This window comes from Bison bison, unplaced genomic scaffold (assembly GCF_000754665.1).
Source record: "Bison bison bison isolate TAMUID 2011002044 unplaced genomic scaffold, Bison_UMD1.0 scf7180017864499, whole genome shotgun sequence".
Taxonomy (NCBI): Eukaryota; Metazoa; Chordata; class Mammalia; order Artiodactyla; family Bovidae; genus Bison; species Bison bison.
Genome location: NW_011495058.1, coordinates 4,661,879 through 4,679,236, shown reverse-complemented (window position 1 = coordinate 4,679,236; position 17,358 = coordinate 4,661,879). Strand labels below are relative to the sequence as shown.

The 17,358-nt window shown below is 48.2% G+C and overlaps 1 protein-coding gene across 1 annotated transcript in view; it reads right to left on the bottom strand.

Annotated features, from left to right (window-relative positions):
* Positions 1-14,297: 14,297 nt before the first annotated feature.
* NUDCD3 (NudC domain containing 3) overlaps positions 14,298-17,358 on the bottom strand; it is a 70,800-nt gene continuing 67,739 nt past the window's right edge. The window contains exon 6 of the mRNA XM_010829048.1: positions 14,298-16,049. Coding sequence (XP_010827350.1) covers positions 15,939-16,049 — 111 coding nt within the window. The 3' untranslated portion in view covers positions 14,298-15,938. The remainder of the gene's footprint in view (positions 16,050-17,358) is intronic.

The window sequence follows — 17,358 nt, the reverse complement described above, 5'->3', positions numbered from 1 at the left end:
TTGTTTTAGAGAAAAAATATTGTGATGGTAAAACCTCCCGGAACTGGACTTTCAGTTCCAGAACAGGATGGATGGTGTGGACTCTCTTTTCCAGCTCCTCCTGCCTGGACATAATCCAGCAGACACCCATAAAAGGACCCTGAAAGCTGGAAAGGAGAAGGCAGGCAGCCTGGGGTCACAGGACTTGAGAGCAACATGCTGTGTGTCCCTGGGTTTCTTTTTATCCCTCATACATATCCAGGGTTGAGCACAGGGGCTTGCAATCTGGATTGACACCAGACATCGACAAAACAGACAAACAACAGGAAAAGCTACTCTGAGGCCAAAGGATGGGAGAGGGAGGCCCAGCGGAGCTGGTGCTCTGTGCTCTTCCATCAGATGACAAGGCAAGCAGCATCATGGAGCCCTGCCTCTCCCCACCTCCATCCAGTGCCATGCAGAGCCCCAGGCCCAGTAGAAGTGTGCCTGGCCTCACAGGCTGTGCCACCATGCAAGAACTCTGAAAACTAAACACTGTTCAGTTCAGTTCAGTCACTCAGTCATGTCTGACTCTTTGTGACCCCATAGACTTCAGCACACCAGGCTTCCCTGTCCATCACCAACTCCTGGAGCTTACTCAAACTCATGTCCATCAAGTCGGTGATGCCACCCAACCATCTCATCCTCTGTCATCCCCTTCTCCTCCTGCCTTCAATCTTTCCCAGCATCAGGGTCCTTTCCAATGAGTCAGTTCTTCACATCAGGTGGCCAAAATGTTGGAGTTTCACCTTCAGCATCAATCCTTCCAATGAATATTCAGGGTGGATTTCCTTTAGGGTTGACTGGTTTGATCTCCTTGCAGTTCAAGAGACTCTCACGAGTTCTCTCCAATACCACAGTTCAAAGGCATCAGCGCTTTGGAGCTCAGCTTTCTTTATAGTCCAACTCTCACATCTGTACACATGGTAAACACTGTTGCCACAGTCTATAAAAGTAAGCCTGAAAGTATACATTAAACCTGAGAAGAGTGACTACCTGCTTAATAGAGGAGTTAAATAAGATCAAGACTCAACATAATAACCAAAATATCCAGGATATAACAACAACAACAAAAACCCATCATCATACCAAGAACCAGGAAAACCACAATTTGAATGAGAAAAGACAATCAACTAATGCCAATGCCAAGCTAACTTGGCAGTTAGAATTATCAGGCAAGAATTTTAGAGCAGCCATCATGAAAATGCTTCAATAAGCAGAAGTTTTGTAAGTTTTTTTATAAAAATTTTTCTATAAAGAAAAGTATTTCCTACAAAGTAAAAATTATATCCACAATTGTTGAGTTTTTTTAATCATAAATGGATGTTGAATTTTGTCAAATGTTTTTTTCTGAATCTATTGAGATGATCATATGGCTTTTATCCTTCGTTTTGTTCTTTCACATGTGTTACAGTGACAGATCTGTAGATGTTGAACCATCCTTGCATCCCTGGAACAAACCCCACATGACCATAGTGTAGGACTTCTCTAATGAATTGTTGAATTCAATTTGTTCATATTTTGTTAAGAATTTTTGCATCTATGTTCATCAGGGATATTGGCCAGTAATTTTCTTTTCTTGTGGCATCCCTGTCTGGTTCTGGTATCAGGATATTGCTAGCCCATGAGTTTGGGAGAGTTCTCTCTTACTCTGGTATTTGGAAGAGTTTTAGGAGGTTTGATATCAATTCTTTGAATGTTTGGTAAAATTCACCAGTGAAGCCATCCGGTCTGGACTTTTGTTTGTTGGGAAGTTTTTTATTATGAATTCAATCTCCTTACTGGTAATCAGTCTGTTCAGATCTTCTATTAATGTTTCATCATGACTAAGTCCTGGTATGGGCTTCCCTGGTGGCTCAGACAGTAAAGAATCTGCCTGCAATGCGGGAGACCTGGGTTCGATCCCTGGGTTGGGAAAACCCCTGGAGGAGGACATGGCAATCCACTCCAGTATTCTTGCCTGAAGAATCCCCATGGACAGAGGAGCCTGGTGGGCTACAGCCCATGGGGTCATAAAAAGTTGGACATGACTGAGCGACTAAGCACAGCATAGCACAGGTCCTGTGTTGTTAGGAATTTATCAATTTTTTCTAGATTGTCCAATTTGTTGGTGTATAATTGTTCATAGCAGTCTCTTATGATCTTTTGTATTTCTGTGGTACCTCATTTTTCATGAAATTCCAATCTTATTTATATATTCTCTCTGCTTTTCTTGGCAAGCCTAGCTAAATGTTGGTAAATTTTGTTTACCTTTCCAAGGAACCAGATCTTAGTTTCATTGATCTTTTCTATTGTCTTTTTATCCTCCATTTCACTTATTTCTACTCTAAGCTTTGTTATTGCCTTCTTTCTATGAACTTTGGGCTTTCTTCTTCTTTTTGTTGTTCCTTGAGGTGCAAAGTTAGGTTGTTCAGGATTTTTTTTCCCCTTGAGATAGATATTTATTGCTATAAACTCCTTCCTAGTAATGCTCAGCTGATCGCAGCACTACAAGTGTCAGCAGCCAGCATAAAGCAATTGAAGAGACCACAGTGAGAATGACTGGCTCCGAACAAGATCTGATGAGCTGGAACAGCAGTGCAATGAGATAAACAGAGAGAAGGAGAAGAATATCCAGTTGAAGAGAAGAGCTGAGGATCTGGAGTCCAAGAAAAAGAGATGAAGCTGAAAGGCCTCTGAAAACACAGTGAAATCACACCTCCACTCACGCCAGAGTGTGAACACGTCTCTGAGAAGTTACAGGCAGCAGAGAGAGACGGTAGGAACCTAGAAGACAAGGTGTGTTCTCTGAAGACAGACATTGAGGAGAGCAAGTGCCGACACCACCACCTGAAGGTGGAGCTGGAGAGCTTCTCGGAGGTGCTGGGTGGGAGGATCTGTGCCCTGCAAGACGTCCACCAGGGCCTCTCCAAGCCAGGTGCCAGCAGGCAGGGCTGCTCCTGAGTCCCCAGCGTGTGTGTGAGAGAGGGGGTCTCCTCCTGAGTCCCCAGTGTGTGTGTGAGAGAGGGTCTCCTCCTGAGTCCCCAGTGTGTGTGTGAGAGGGGGTCTCCTCCTGAGTCCCCAGTGTGTGTGTGAGAGGGGGTCTCCTCCTGAGTCCCCAGTGTGTGTGTGAGAGAGGGGGTCTCCTCCTGAGTCCCCAGTGTGTGTGAGAGAGGGGGTCTCCTCCTGAGTCCCCAGTGTGTGTGTGAGAGGGGGTCTCCTCCTGAGTCCCCAGCATGTGTATGAGAGAGGGGGTCTCCTCCTGAGTCCCCAGTCTGTGTGTGGGAGAGGGGTCTCTAGTGGTAGTGCTAGGCTGTCCTCTCGTTTCGTTGCTTCTGTAAATGCAGGTGCAGTGTGTCGCGCTTCCAAACCCGAGGTGCTGTCCATGCTCTCCTCCTCAGAACAGAAATCTCCCTTCGCTTCTCTGGCCTTATGAGCTTGTAGATAACTGAACAATTCTGACTCAGGAATCCAAAACTAGGTCTACCTTAAACATTTATGCTGTCAAGGCAGGGATGTTTATATCTTTCTTAAGGGTTGTTGCAACCACATGAACTGAAAAAAAAAAGTCTCTTCTAATCCAAATATGAATACCTTCCTTTGCCACTTCCTTTTTCTGAGTAGTGTTCAGAGTATTCGAATGTCCATCAGGCACCAGTGCGTGGGGATGTGGTGACAGCAACTTCCCTCTCAGTATACATGGAGATGTTTCAAAACAACCACTTAGTAGAGATTTGTCCCAAGAAAGAAAACAAGTTTCTGGTGGGTGTGTTTTTTGGCACAGGAATCGCCTGCATTCACTCTGCCCACTTCCACCCGCCCCTAGTTTGTAGGGTTGTGACAATTTTCTTTATCTTGGTTTCATTTCTGAGCAGATTACAATGCTGTGGGGACACGACACACTGAGGGTGCCTAACACAGTGCCTGGCACAAAGTAGGTGCTTAGTAAATATTTGTTCAACTAAACACATTAAAAGAAACACCTCCCTCTTTGAACTGCTTTTGCTGTACCCCATTAATTTTGGTATGCTGATCAGACATTTTTATTTTCGTTTGTCTCAAGGTATTTTTTAAATTTCTTCTTCAATCCATTGGTTGTTCAGTAGCATGCTGTTTAATCTCCACATATTTATGAATTTTCCAGTTTTCTTCGTGTAATTAATTTCTAGTTTCATACCATTGTGCTTAGAAAAGGTGCTTGATATGATTTCAATCCTCTTACATTGATTAAGTCTTATTTTATAGTCTGACATACAAGCTATCTTGGAAAATGTTCCATGTGCACTTAAGAAGAATGTGTATTCTGTTGCTTTTGGATGGATTGTTCTAAAAATATCTGTTAAGTCCATCTGCTGAACATGTTGCTTAAAACCAATGTTCCCGTACCGATTTTCTGTGTGGAAGTAAGTGGGGTATTAAAATCCCCTAGTACTATTGCGTTGCTGTCTCTTGCTCCTTTTAGGCCTGTTAATATTTACTTTATATATTCAGGCACCCCATGTTCGGTGCATATACAATTGTTCTATCCTTTTGTTGGACTGACTCCTTGATCGTTACATAACGCCTTTGTTGGTCTCTCATTAACAGCCTTTGCTTTAATGTCTCTTTTGTCTGACATAAGTATAGCTATTCCAATTTTCTTTTGGTTTGCACTTGCATGGAAATATCTTTTTCACATCTCTTCACTTTCAGCCTATGTGTCCTTACATGTAAAGGGAGTCTCTTGTAGGAAGCCCATAGATGCGTACTGGTTCTGTTGTTGTTGCTCATTTGTTTTTTCAGCCACTCTATGTCTTCGCAGAATTTACCCCACTTAAACTCTTTATTGACAGACATGTGCTTATTGTCATTTTGTTAATTGTTTTCTGGCTGTTTTTGTAGTTCCTCTGTTCTTCTCTTTGAGAGGACTCAAAAAAAGTCCTCTTCTTTTGTGGCTTTATTTCTTAAGCAGTATGCTTCTATTCCTCTCTCTTTATCTTGTGTATTTACTGTAAGTTTTTGCTTTCTGGTTACCATGTGGCTTACATACAGCAACTTATATCCTCAACAGTCTGTTTCAAGTGGATTAACAACTTATGTTTGAGCCCGTTCTAGAACTCAACATTTTTGCACTTTGTCACCCTTGGCTTAATGTTTCTGATGTCACATTTTACCTTGTGGCTCAGCTGGAAAAGAATCTGCCTGCAATGCTGGAGACCTGGGTTTGATCCCTGGGTTGGGAATATCCCCTGGAGACGGAAAAGGTTACCCACTCCAGTATTCTGGCCTGGAGAATTCCATGAACTATATAGTCCACGGGGTCGCAGAGTCAGACACAACTCAGAGACTGTCACTTTCACTTTCAACGTATCCCTTAGCTAATTACTAAACTCAGTTTTACTACTTTTGTCTTTTTATCATCACACTAGCTTTACAAGTAATTAAACCACTACTATCTATTTACGCTTACCAATGAGATTTATACTTTCATATGTGGCCTTTTACTAGTTAGCAGCCTTTCTTTCAGCCTAAATAAGGTCCTCTAACATTTCTTGTTTAGTAGTAATGAACTCCTTTAGCTTTGTTTGTCCATAAAACTCTTCATTTCTCCTTCAATTCTGAATGATAACCTTGCTGGGTAAAGTATTCCTGGTTGGAGGTTTTTTTCCTTTCATCACTTTGAATATATAATGCCACTCCCTTCTGGCCTGCAAAGTATATGCTGAAAAAAATCTAATGATGGTCTTATGGGAGTTTCCTTGTATATACTAAGCTGTTTTTCTCTTGCTGCTTTTAAAATTCTCTCTGTATCTTTAACTTTTGACACTTTAATTATCACACGCCTTGCTGTGGATCTCTTTGGAATCCTGTTTTTTGGTGGTCTCTGGGTTTCTTGGATCTGGATGCTTGTTTCCTTCCCCAGGTTAGGGAAGTTTTCAGTCATTAGTTCTTCAAATAAGACTTCTGCCCTTTTCTCTCTCTCTTCACCTGCGGGACTCCTATAATGTGAATGTTACTCCATTTGATGTTGTCCCATAATTCCCTTAAGTTACCTTCAGTCTCTTCATTCTTTTTTCTTTTTGCTACTCTGCATTGTCCTCAAGTTTATTTATTTTTTTCTGCTTCATATAGTCTGCTGTTGAACACTTCTGATGTACTTTTTCAGTTCAGTTATTGTACGCTTTAGCTCTGTTATTTCTATTTGGTACTTTCTTATATTTTCCATCTCTTTGTTGAAGTTATCACTGTGTCTGTCCATTCTTCTTCCCAGTTCAGTGATCATCTTTATGACAATTACTTTGAACTCTTTATCAGGTAAATTATCAAGTAAATAATTAATACTATTTAATTATAGCTTTTTTCCTGAGGTTTTTGCCTTCTTCTTTCATTTGAAAACTGTTTCTCTGTTGCTTCATTTTACTTGACTCTATGTGTAAGCTTCTATCCAATAGACAAAACAACCACTTCTCCTAGTCTTGAAAAGAGCTACCTTGTATAGAAGAGAAATCTTGTTCAACCCTGCCCCAACTTTTTGTTGTCTCTCAAATTTTGTGCTTGTCCAAACAGCCTATTACGTTTTTAATAGCTCCCAGTAGTTGAGAATGTGCCAAGACAAGTCAATGTCCCAAAGTACAGGATCTCTGTACTTAGCTTCATGCTGGCTGGAAGCCAGACCCTCAGGTAACAGCTTTTAAAATACACAAATATCCACAGTCCTGTGGAACTGCAAGGGTAAGTAAGCCCCATTGGCGATCAGAGTTAGGTGATCTGGAGTTATCCGCTGGGCCACAGCCACAAAAATCAGGGCTCCAGATGAGTGTAACTCTTTTCTGGGTGACTCCAGTGAGCTGAAGCAAGACAGATGGAGAGTGTCAAGATGGTGACAACAGCCTACATTCCTTGAGAGCAGCTCTATAAGCCACTAAATGTGTGCCAAACCTGAAGTTTGCCCCTCAGGCTGATGCTTCTAAGAGAAGCAAAGAAGCCTTTTTCACAGCAAGACTGGAGGACGTGCCTCAGTTCACAGTCTGGGCAGTGTCCTGGGAGTAGCAGCCTCACAAGAACCATCTCTCCAACTGCCGCAATCCTGTGGGACCCAGGAATAAAAGCCCTTCTGGTCATTGGAACCGGGTGATCAAGAGGTGCTTCCTGCGTGGGTCAGTCACAGAAAAACGGGCACCAAACATAGAAACAAGGGCACTAATGCAGGTAAAGATCCCCCCACTCCCTGCCACCAGAAGACACGGCTGCTGAGCATGGCAGGGGTAAGGAGAAAGGTAGCATCCACCCTCCAGGGTCTCTGGAAAAGATTACAGTTAGCCCCTAAATGTATCTAATTGGAAACCTGCCCCTTAGGCCTCGGTCATGATGATTAGCTAACAGGTTTTCTTCTTGCTCTGCCTGAGGGTGGCTGTTTAAGGACTCTGTCTCCATTGCTTACAGTCTTCAAAAAGATATACGTTCCCTCGTGTTCACTGCAGAATTATTTACAGTAGCCAAGACATAAAAACAACCTAAGTGTCCACTGATAGATGAATGGACAAAGAAATTGTGATATATATATACTAATGGAGTATTATTCAGTTATAAAAAAGAATGAAGTCCTGCCACTTGTTGACAACATGGATGGACCTCAAGAGCGTTATACTAAGTGAATAAGTCAGAGAGAGAAAGACAAATACCATATAATGTCTCTTATAAGTGGAACTTAAAAAAAAAAAAGCTCAGGATACAGAGAACAGATTGGTGGTTGACAGAGGTGGGGTTAGGGGTAGGGAAAATTTTTTTATTAAAAAAATTAATATTTTCTATAAAGTATAAATTATAGAACTGAAAAATACACTAACCAAATTAAAAACTTTGCTGAATAAACTCTCCAGTAGATTGGAGATGACAGAGGATAGAATCAGTAAACTTAAAGAAAGATCAATAGAATTTACTCATTCTGAACAGCAGGCAGAAAATAGACTGAAAAATAAAATGAACAGATCTATGGAACAAGGACACAAGATCCAACATTCATATTGTATCATTCTTATTATCTTAGAAGGCAGGAAGAAAGAATATGGGGCTGAAAAAGTAATTTAAGAAATGGTATCTTTTTAAAAATCCCAATTTTTACAAAAGAGATAAATGTACAGATTCAAGAAGTTGAGCAAACCCCAAACAGGAAAAACCTAAAGCGATCCACACCAAGACATCATGACTAAACTTCTGAAAACGAAGAATTCTTCAAAATAGTCAGAAACAATAAATTTCTAATAGAGGAATATCATTCAAATGACAGCATATTTCTCACCAGAAACCCTGGTGGCTCAGAAGTGAGTGGCACAATTATCATATTATTTTTCATGTGCTGAAAAAAAGAGAACAGTCAATTGCAAAATCCAGTGAAATTACCCTTTAGGAATGCAGGGGAAATAAAAGTATTCCAAGATGAAGAAAAACTAAGAAAATATGTTGCTATCAGACCTAACTTTAAAGAATGGCTAAGGGAAGCTCTCCAGATATAATGACAAAAGAAGGCAAGGACCTTTTTCAAGAAAAGAACAATGGAGAGGACAAATATAAAGAAAACAGGGAATCCCTGGTGACCCAGTGGTTAGGACTCTGCGTTTCCACTGCCAGGGGCTGGTTTTGATCCCTGGCTAGGGAACTAAGACCCTACAAGCCATGTGAGGTGGCCAAAAAATAAACAAACACAATAGACTACTTCACTTCATGAATTTCTTTAATAACATTTCATGGCTAAAGTAAAAATCCTAATACCATCTGATGCGGTTTCTCAATGTAGAGGAAATACTGAAGACAAATGTATTTTAAAACTTAGAAGAATAAAGAGACACTAACAAAAGTAAAATGGCTAGACTCACTCAAAGTGAGAAAATGTCAATACCACTGGACTGTGACCAGTTATATATGTGTATGAGATACTTAGGGCAATCACTAAATAAAACTATACAAGGCAATATACAAAAAAATGTTACAAATAAATCAGAGTAGACTTATTTAAAAGGTTCAAGAAATGAAAAGAAAGCCAATGAAAAAGAAACAGAGGAATGAAAAAAGGAACAAAAACAAAAGAAATATTAAAATGACAAACAAAAGCCTAATATACCAACAATTACTTTAAATATATATGGTCTAAATACACCAATTAAAAGACAGAGATTGGTAGAATGGATTTAAAAAGCATGACCCAACTATACACTGTCTACAAGGACCTTATCTCAAAACAGAATGATACTGAAAGCATGAATTATAAAAAAATTTTAATAAATTGGACCTTGCCAACATTAAAAACTTTAGCTCTGAGAAAGTCTGTGCTAAAAGATTAAAAGATTTAATCACAGACAGGGAGAAAATATTTGCAAATCACATATCCAACAAAGGACTTTTACCTAGAATATATTTTAAACATTTAAAACTTTTAAAAACAATTAGTCCAATTAGGAAACAAGCAAAACATTTGACAAACATTGCACCTAAAAAGATATATGGATGACAAAAGGCACATCAAAAGATGTTTACCACAGTCAGCCACTGGAAAAATACAAATTAAATCACAATGAGAAACCAGCACCCACCTATTAGACCAGTTAAAATATAAAATATTGACAGTGTCTATCACTCAGGCATGTTAATTTCCTACTGCTGCTTTTTAACAAATTACCACAAATTTAGTAGATTAAAAGAACACATTTGGGACTTCCCTGGTGGTCCAGTAGTTAAGAATTTGTTGCCAATGCAGGGTACATGGGTTCAATCCCCAGTCTAGGAACTAGGATCCCACATGTCACAGGGCAGCTGAGCCACTGAGGCAAGACTATTGAAGCCTGTGCACCCTAGATCCTGTGCTCCAAAATGAGAAGCCATCACAGGAAGCTTGTGCACTGCAACTAGAGAAGCCCCTGCTCGCCGCAACTAGAGAAAGCCCACAGGCAGCAACGAAGGCAGTGCAGTCAAAAATAAATAAATAACTTAAAAAAAAAAAAGCATAGTTATTTTCTCAGAGTACTGGAAGTCAGAAGCCCCAGATGGGTCTCGTGGGGCGAGAAGCAATGTTGGCAGGGCTGTGTTCTTTTCAAGGCTCTGGGAGAGAGTCCTTTTCCTGGCGTTTTCCAGCTTGGAGAGCCTGCCTACATTTATTGGCCCACAGGCCCCCACCATCTTCATAGGAAGCAACGGCTGGTCATGTCTTCCCGTTATTACAGCACTCTGACGTGAACTCTCCTGCCCCCACTTCCAACACCTGAGGGAGCGTCGGTGGGCAGTGTGGAGCGAAGGGGGTTGCAGTAGCTGGCTCCGCCCACCTGCTACGGCCACAGCTGCTCGGATGCCACCTGTCTGGGTTTCCAAAGCTGTCAACAGAGCCCAGAAACGGAGACTTCTGTTAAATCTCACTTCCAATACCTGCAACGAATTTTTAAAAATTTTAACCAATATGGAATTTCGCTTTGGGAAGGTAAGTTCTGGACGTGGACAGTGGTGATGACTGCAGACCCACGTGAATGCACTTAATGCCACTGAACTGCACGCTTCAACGTGGGTAAGATGCTAAATTCTGTCTCATGCATATGGTACCACAATAAACATGTTAAAGGGTGTGGTCATCTTCCTGCCTTGGGGTCAGAAGAGGAAGGGCTGAGGAGGTGAGGAGGAGAGTGCAGGGAGGAAGGAAAGGATGGGAAACAGAGGGGAGATGAAAGCAGTGGGAGAGGAGAAAAGGGGAGAGAGAAGTGGAGGTGGGGAGTGGGAAGGGGAAGGGAGAGAAGTATGAAAGCAGAGGGGAGAGGGGGCCGGAGCGGGGAGGCGAGCAGAGGCCAGGGATGGTTGGGTAGACTCACAGGTGCACCCACCTCTCCAGGTGTGAAGGCGATGGTGAGAGGAGCTTGGGGTCACGATGCCACTGGAGGGGTCAACGGGTGCCTTTTCAGGACCTGCCACCCTGCACACCTGGCACAGGCTTTCAAGACCTGGACTCATTGGGCCCTCACTGCCGCATCCCTGGCCCCAGGCCCAGGGGCGTGTGGGGTGCCTGCCCATACCCTGGCCTGCCCCAGATCTCTGGGCTTCATGTGAGCCACTAACCCAGGGAGTTGGGGGTCCCAGAGACCTTGTTGCTTGTTACTAACCATAAACACGGGATGTGCTCTTGTGACTGGCACTGGGAGACGCTGATCTAGAGTCCCAGGGGGTACCCAGGATGTCCTGATGGTGTCCAGTCCAACAGAATGTGATAGAATGTTCCAGAAACACCACCTGCTTCCCCTAACCAAGAATTTGAACACAGGGTTCCTGTCACTGGGTTGATGCACTCAGAGACAGAGCATGGCTGCACTGTAGCCCCCGAGGTAGTCGGGTTGGGCAGGAACCCCAAGGGAGGTGTCGCAGCAGGTGGAACAAGCCAGTGGAATCCCCATGGGGAGGGGTGAGCCCTGCTACCCTCTCCACTGGAGGAAGCCTCTGACAGTGTCCTGAGGAACCCCGTATGCAACCTCTTGATAGGAACGTGGTTCAGAGACTGGGAGGGGCACAAACTCCCCACCTGCCTGCTGCTTGCTCTCCTTTCTTCCTTCCTTCCTCGCTCTTGGACCCTGAGTGTCCTGAAATGAGGTAGAAGGAATTTGGAGCACAAGAACGCAGCCTCCTTCTCTAGCAAGCACCGCCAGCCCTCTCCTGAAGGCGGGCGAGGGCCAACACACGTCAGTGGGCCCCAAACGCACTGCTAACCCACTGGTTGGATTCAGGGTGCTCCGCCAGGGTGGGTGGACAGCACTGCTCAGACCCTGGGAAGCATCTGGATTCCCGCCTAGTTTCTGGCCCTGTAGGTCACATCTTAAGTCCTCCCAGGTGCTGGTACTGATGCTTGTATGAATCACCGATGTGTGTGCCGACACCCCTGGAAGGAGCTGGCACAAACCCCACACTCAGGGGGCTCCTGTGGATGCTTTGTGCTCAACGGATGGGGCTGTTTAAGAACACAGCTTCTGTGGGGCCCGGCAGGGCCCTTCTCCTCCTTCCTGCCCCTGCCTCCGCTTCCCTTTGCTGTCCTCTGCCCTCTGCTGGCACCTTGCACCTTGGACTGAGGTCTCCCACCCTGGGTCCTCTGCACCAGCCCAGCCCTGATGGGTGGTCATTGAGAATGCTGGCACCTTCTCCACCAGAGGCCCCGCTCTGCACCCCCTCCCTGGCCTCTGTTAACCCCAAGCCCCCTGTGGGCACTCTGTAGGCCAGACAGACCCTCTTTGGGGGCTGCTGACTCCCCATGCCACACCTCTGCAGCCCAGGCCCATCAGGGGACACTCTAACCCTAACACGATGTTCCTGACCCTGGTCCCTGCAAGGTCATAACCTGAGCAGCTTCCCAACAACCCTGTCCCTCAGGCAGCAGGCTCGCCATCCCTGCAGGAGAGACCTCTGCCAACCACCCACCCTCCATCATCGCTCCGCTGTGGCTTCTGAAGTGCCCTCTGGGGCCTCTCTCGGAGTGTCTGGGCTGTCAGAGTTTCAGTGGGTGAATGGTGCTGGGGGATGCTTTGCACCCCTTCAGCATCTATATGCAGAGCCAGACCATCTCTGGGATGATGCGAGAGCAGAGGCAGGGGGTCCCACTGGGAATGAGGGCACAAGTGGGGCCCAGCTCACGCCTCAGTGGTGACACTTCCCCTGTGGCCATTGTACACGGGGAGTTTAAGCCAAAATGTCTCTAATGCCCCAGCCGGTGCTGGCCAAAAGCCTAGGATCCCTCCCAGGAGGAACAAGGACAGAGGTGATGGAAGGCCTGGCCTGAGCTCCCTGGAGAAGCCCTGACTCACCCTCGGGTCGACACCTCTCTTGCAAAGGCCTCCTCCAGAAACGACAGGCCTGGGCCTGCTCTGCGGGAGGACGGCCACCTCAGGCCCACAGGTGCCCTGTAAAAGGTGGTATCTCCCTGTGCCACCAGGTTGACCCCTCTCAGCACCACCAAGTCTGAGTCACAGTAGCCAGACTCTCCCAGCGGGGGCTGGAGGGTGTGGTTTCAGACGTCCCCTCCCCACGCCAATGGCAGCAGATGCCAGATTCCGCAGAACAGGGCTGGGAGAGCAGGGAGTGGCGTCCAGTTCAAGGTTCCAGGGGCAGGGAGATCTAAGGCCCCACCTGGCATCTGACGCTCCTTTTTCCCCTTTGAAAGCAGACCAGTGATCCAACCTTGAGTTATAAAGAATAAACCCAAGGATGTAGATAAAACCAAGCTCATGTGGACAAGCTGAGGGGTGAGCTGAGCCTGAAATCGCAGATTATTACTTTTTCCTCGCCCCTGAAGTTGTGATAGGGACTGAAGGAGAGGCCTTGGGATCCCTAAGCATGTCCAGGGGGCATCATGCCAACCTCATGTCCAGGAGAGGTATGCCTGGGAGCAGCCAGGCTTGGACAACCTGATTCCCAGGCCACGGGGGACCAGCGCCATATGTGTGCCACTGTTCGGGGCAGGGGCTCTGCTCTGGCGCCTGCCCTCTGTCCAAGAGGGAGAGAGTGCTTACCAAGGACTGCTTCCACACCCACACTCCACTCTTTATTCATGGAAACAACTTGTCCGCCCTGGGTTGAGATTGCTGCCAGCTGGCCGCCTGGGGAGCAGATTGGAGGTGGGTTTGGGTCTGTTCCCCAGACTGTGCTCTGAGTGGTCAGGTCTCTGTAAGGCAGCTGCCACCTCCTGGACACATTTGCACACAAAATACTCCTGACTTCTCCCTCCTGCACACTTCGGAGACAAACTATTGAAGACGGTGCTGTCTTTCCTGGCAGATTATTTCTGTCCTGGGAGTTTGCTTGGTAATTTCACTGTTGAACTGTCTACTTTCTTCATTCATTCAAGAAATACCCACCAGGTTCTGCCCATTGAGCTCGGCCCCTGGAATGAGGGTGGGGGTGGGGGGAGGCCACACTGGACAGCCTGCGATGTAAATGAGGCACCAGGACGTGCCACAAGCCTATTATGCCTGGAGGGGTGCAGGCACAAGCATGAGCCCAGCATTTTGGGGCCACTGCAGGTAAATGGGGCACCAAGGACCCTCTGGCTGAAGTCTTTCAAATCCTGCTTGGAAATGGATGTGAGCTCTAGGGCTACAATCATTTTTCCTGATCGAAAGCTTATTATGTTTCTGAAAGCTGTGTGAAGTCTTGCCAGGATGCAGGCTGGATAAGAAACAGCTTTGGGAGCTATTTAGGAATTCCCATTTTGGTGTTTGCTGTATACATGGGCCTGATGGCTAGAATTCGGGTAATGACCACATAGTGAAAACCGTCTTGGCAGAAAATATCACACACAGACCCAGAAGTGCTTAAATACAGATTTATTGCAAACCAACACCGGAGACAGGGTGATTTCGCAGGCAGGCACCCCATTTTTTCCTTGGACCTCAGCTGATGGAGCTCAGTGGCCAAACTGCTCCTGCCGTGTCTGAAGAGAGAAAACAGGCAGAGTGCACAGGTCCAGGGCCCAGGCCAGCAGCGAGGGGCGCAGGCAGCCCACAGGATGGCAAGCCCTCCAGCCTGCCACTCCCAGATGCCGGCAAGCTGCTATTACCCCCAGTGGGGTGGGGAGAAACGCGAACACTTGAAAATAAAATCAGGCAAAAGGAAGACAACTGACCATGGAGTCCACAGCTCCCAAACAGCCAAGGTGCAGGCCTCATACCCCACCTGGTGACGGCAGAGGACCCCCTGGTGGTGGCGGAGGGGAGGAGACAGGCACGGCGCCAGAACGGTTCTCACATAGATGGGTGAGACCTCTCACTACGTGGGACAGGTGAGACCCGGAGGACGCTGAAAGGGGGCCTCAGCAGCTCCATGACCAGCCTTGGTGACGACAGCCAACAACAGTGCTCCGTGCCCCCTTGGTGGTGCTCCCACCAGTCACCAGGTGTACACACCTCCCGTGATGGCACCGGAGCAAGCAACTGCTTCCCAGGGATGTGTCTACAGGGCCCTGTGAGCCAGAAACCTGCCCCCACACACGGCAATGAACCAGCTCCCACCCACGCAGCTGAAGGGGGAAGCTTCTAGAAGGAACGTCCCCAGCCCCAGGACTCCTCCTCCCCAAGTCCAGCACACAGAGCTCGAGGGCAGGTTCCAGGGTGCAGAGGCCTGCAAGGTAACAACCAATAGGGCAGCCGCGCGGTCCTGGCAAAGGGCAAGGGCTCTGGGTCCTGGGAGAGCCGCGGGAGCAGGGCCCCAAGCTCTGGGTGGCACAGTCTGGCTTCAGCCAAGAAAGGACCCGGGGCTGCAGTGAGCAGTGGCACACCGTGGGGTCTCCTGAGGGCGCCTGGCCCAGCTTGCTCTGACAAGAACCAGTCCCCCAGGGGAAAGTGCCAGGCCAGGGGCAGCAGGACAAGCCAATCAGAAGACAGAGATCCTGCTGTGCAGGGCCTGAGGCCACCAGAGACGCTTCCAGCATCCGGAATGAGAGACCAGCACCCTGGTTTCCGTGGCTCCCAGACGAGGAAGGCAGGGGACACATACAAGCAGATGGGCAAGACTACACAAGAACACACCCAGCAAGAGGGCAAGGCGGCAGCTTCCCCAAACTGGCCCTGAGCCCAGCCCTCAGCCTGCACATCCCTGCCTGCGCTTCCACAGCCGAGGGGCACCCACGCCCGCCCGAGAGCACGGAGAACAGCAAGCAGAGAGCACAGGAGCAGAGCAGTGAGTGCAGGGAGGGAGGGAGCGGCGAGCGGCGCCTGCAGGGCCCAGAGCTGTGCCCGCTGGGACAGCCCCTGCTCCCCACACCCCTCGGCAAGGCCGCACAGCCCCGCCCTGCTCTCAGTCAGGAGACGCAGGGCCAGGGGTGGAGGCCGGTTCACCCTTGAGAGAAAGGATGGCAGAGGTGAACTAGACAGCGAGTCCCCGGCAGGAGGGAGCTGAGGGGCGCGGCCGAGGCCCCGCTTCCCTGCCGGCGAGGGCGTCCTCTCCTCCGGTCATTAAAACTGCACAGCCCCCGGGGAGATGTTGAACATGGCGGGGTCGAATCGCTGGCCTCGGAAGGGAGAGCCTTCAGCGTCCCACCCCTTCTTCAGCATCTCATGGACTTTCTACAAACAGAAAACAGAGAGGTTACTGTAGTCACCAGGCCTGCACGTCCCAGAGCAGAGCTCTGCTCTGCTTCCTCTGGAAAAGGACCCGCCTGGGCTGACAGCAGACCCTCTGCAAGCCCCTGCTCCCCACATTCGGGTTCCACCCCATCCTGTCCCCAGAGCAACACCGGCCACCTTCCTGGTTTGGATGCTGTCCCTGCTCACCAGGAGTATCTGTCCAAGCTCCAGAGGGCCTGAGGGCCACAGCCCACAGAGCCGACTGAGCTCTAGAGAGGGTCTCTACTCCCCTTTCATAGGGACAAGGTGGGTAGTCTCCAGGCCTGTGCTCTCAGATAGTCTAGGAATGTGACTCAAAGGAAGAGACCTCAGGATGTCTGACTGTGTACCCACCAATCACCGATCCCACAGCCCCTGGGGGCAGGGGCCAAAGCTGTTATCAAAGGTGGGCTCAATCATCCCAGTCTGGACCACCAGCCTTTGGGGTGGCAGCAGGAAGCTGCTCCCTGTCCCCTCCCACATCTGCCCTCCATGTCCTCCCTGCAAACACACTGGGCTGGAAACCCTCTCCCCTTCCTTCTGACCAGGAGAAATGAAGAGACGCACGGCCACAGGGCCAGAAAGCCCTGCCCACCTCTTAACCTCCAGGCCGACAGAGTGAGCTGAGGGGAAAGCTCCTGGTGTCTGACAAGACTGCAGGGCTCCTGACGGGGCCTCCTCTGCCCCGTTACTCCACCTAAGTGGTGCAGCAGAGAACACGTCAGACACGCAGTACATACTGCGCTCGGCTCGGCACACCTGACACACGCCAAGGACCTTAGAACAGCACCTGGCACAGCTGCCCACAGGCCGCCCGAATAGGCTGCCTCCGGGCGCCGGCAGCCACAGGGCGAGCTGCATCCCATCCCTCCTCCTCCGGCTCGTGCCCACCGCCCGCTCTGAGTCACCTCCTCCTCAAGCTCTCACTGCACGCCCCTCATCTGAGCATCTTGAGACAAACCCTCTCCAGTGAGCTCTGCCTCGAGACACACCCTCTGAGCTCGACCCATGGTGATGTCCCCATACCCCAGCCTCGCCATGGGCAGTCTGACGGGCCCTCTTGCTCCAGCCCCACAGAGTCCTCAGCCCGCTCTCCACGCTGGTCCTGCCCCAGGCCCCTCACTGCCACCTCCTACTTTCTTAAGCCCCCTCTCCTCCCACCACCCTCAACCAAAGCCACCTGCAGCGTGCTGACTCTCTTCTCCTTGGGACGCTCTCCTCCGGGGACCACAGTGACTGTGCAGGGTTTCAACGCCACAGAGGCCAGCTG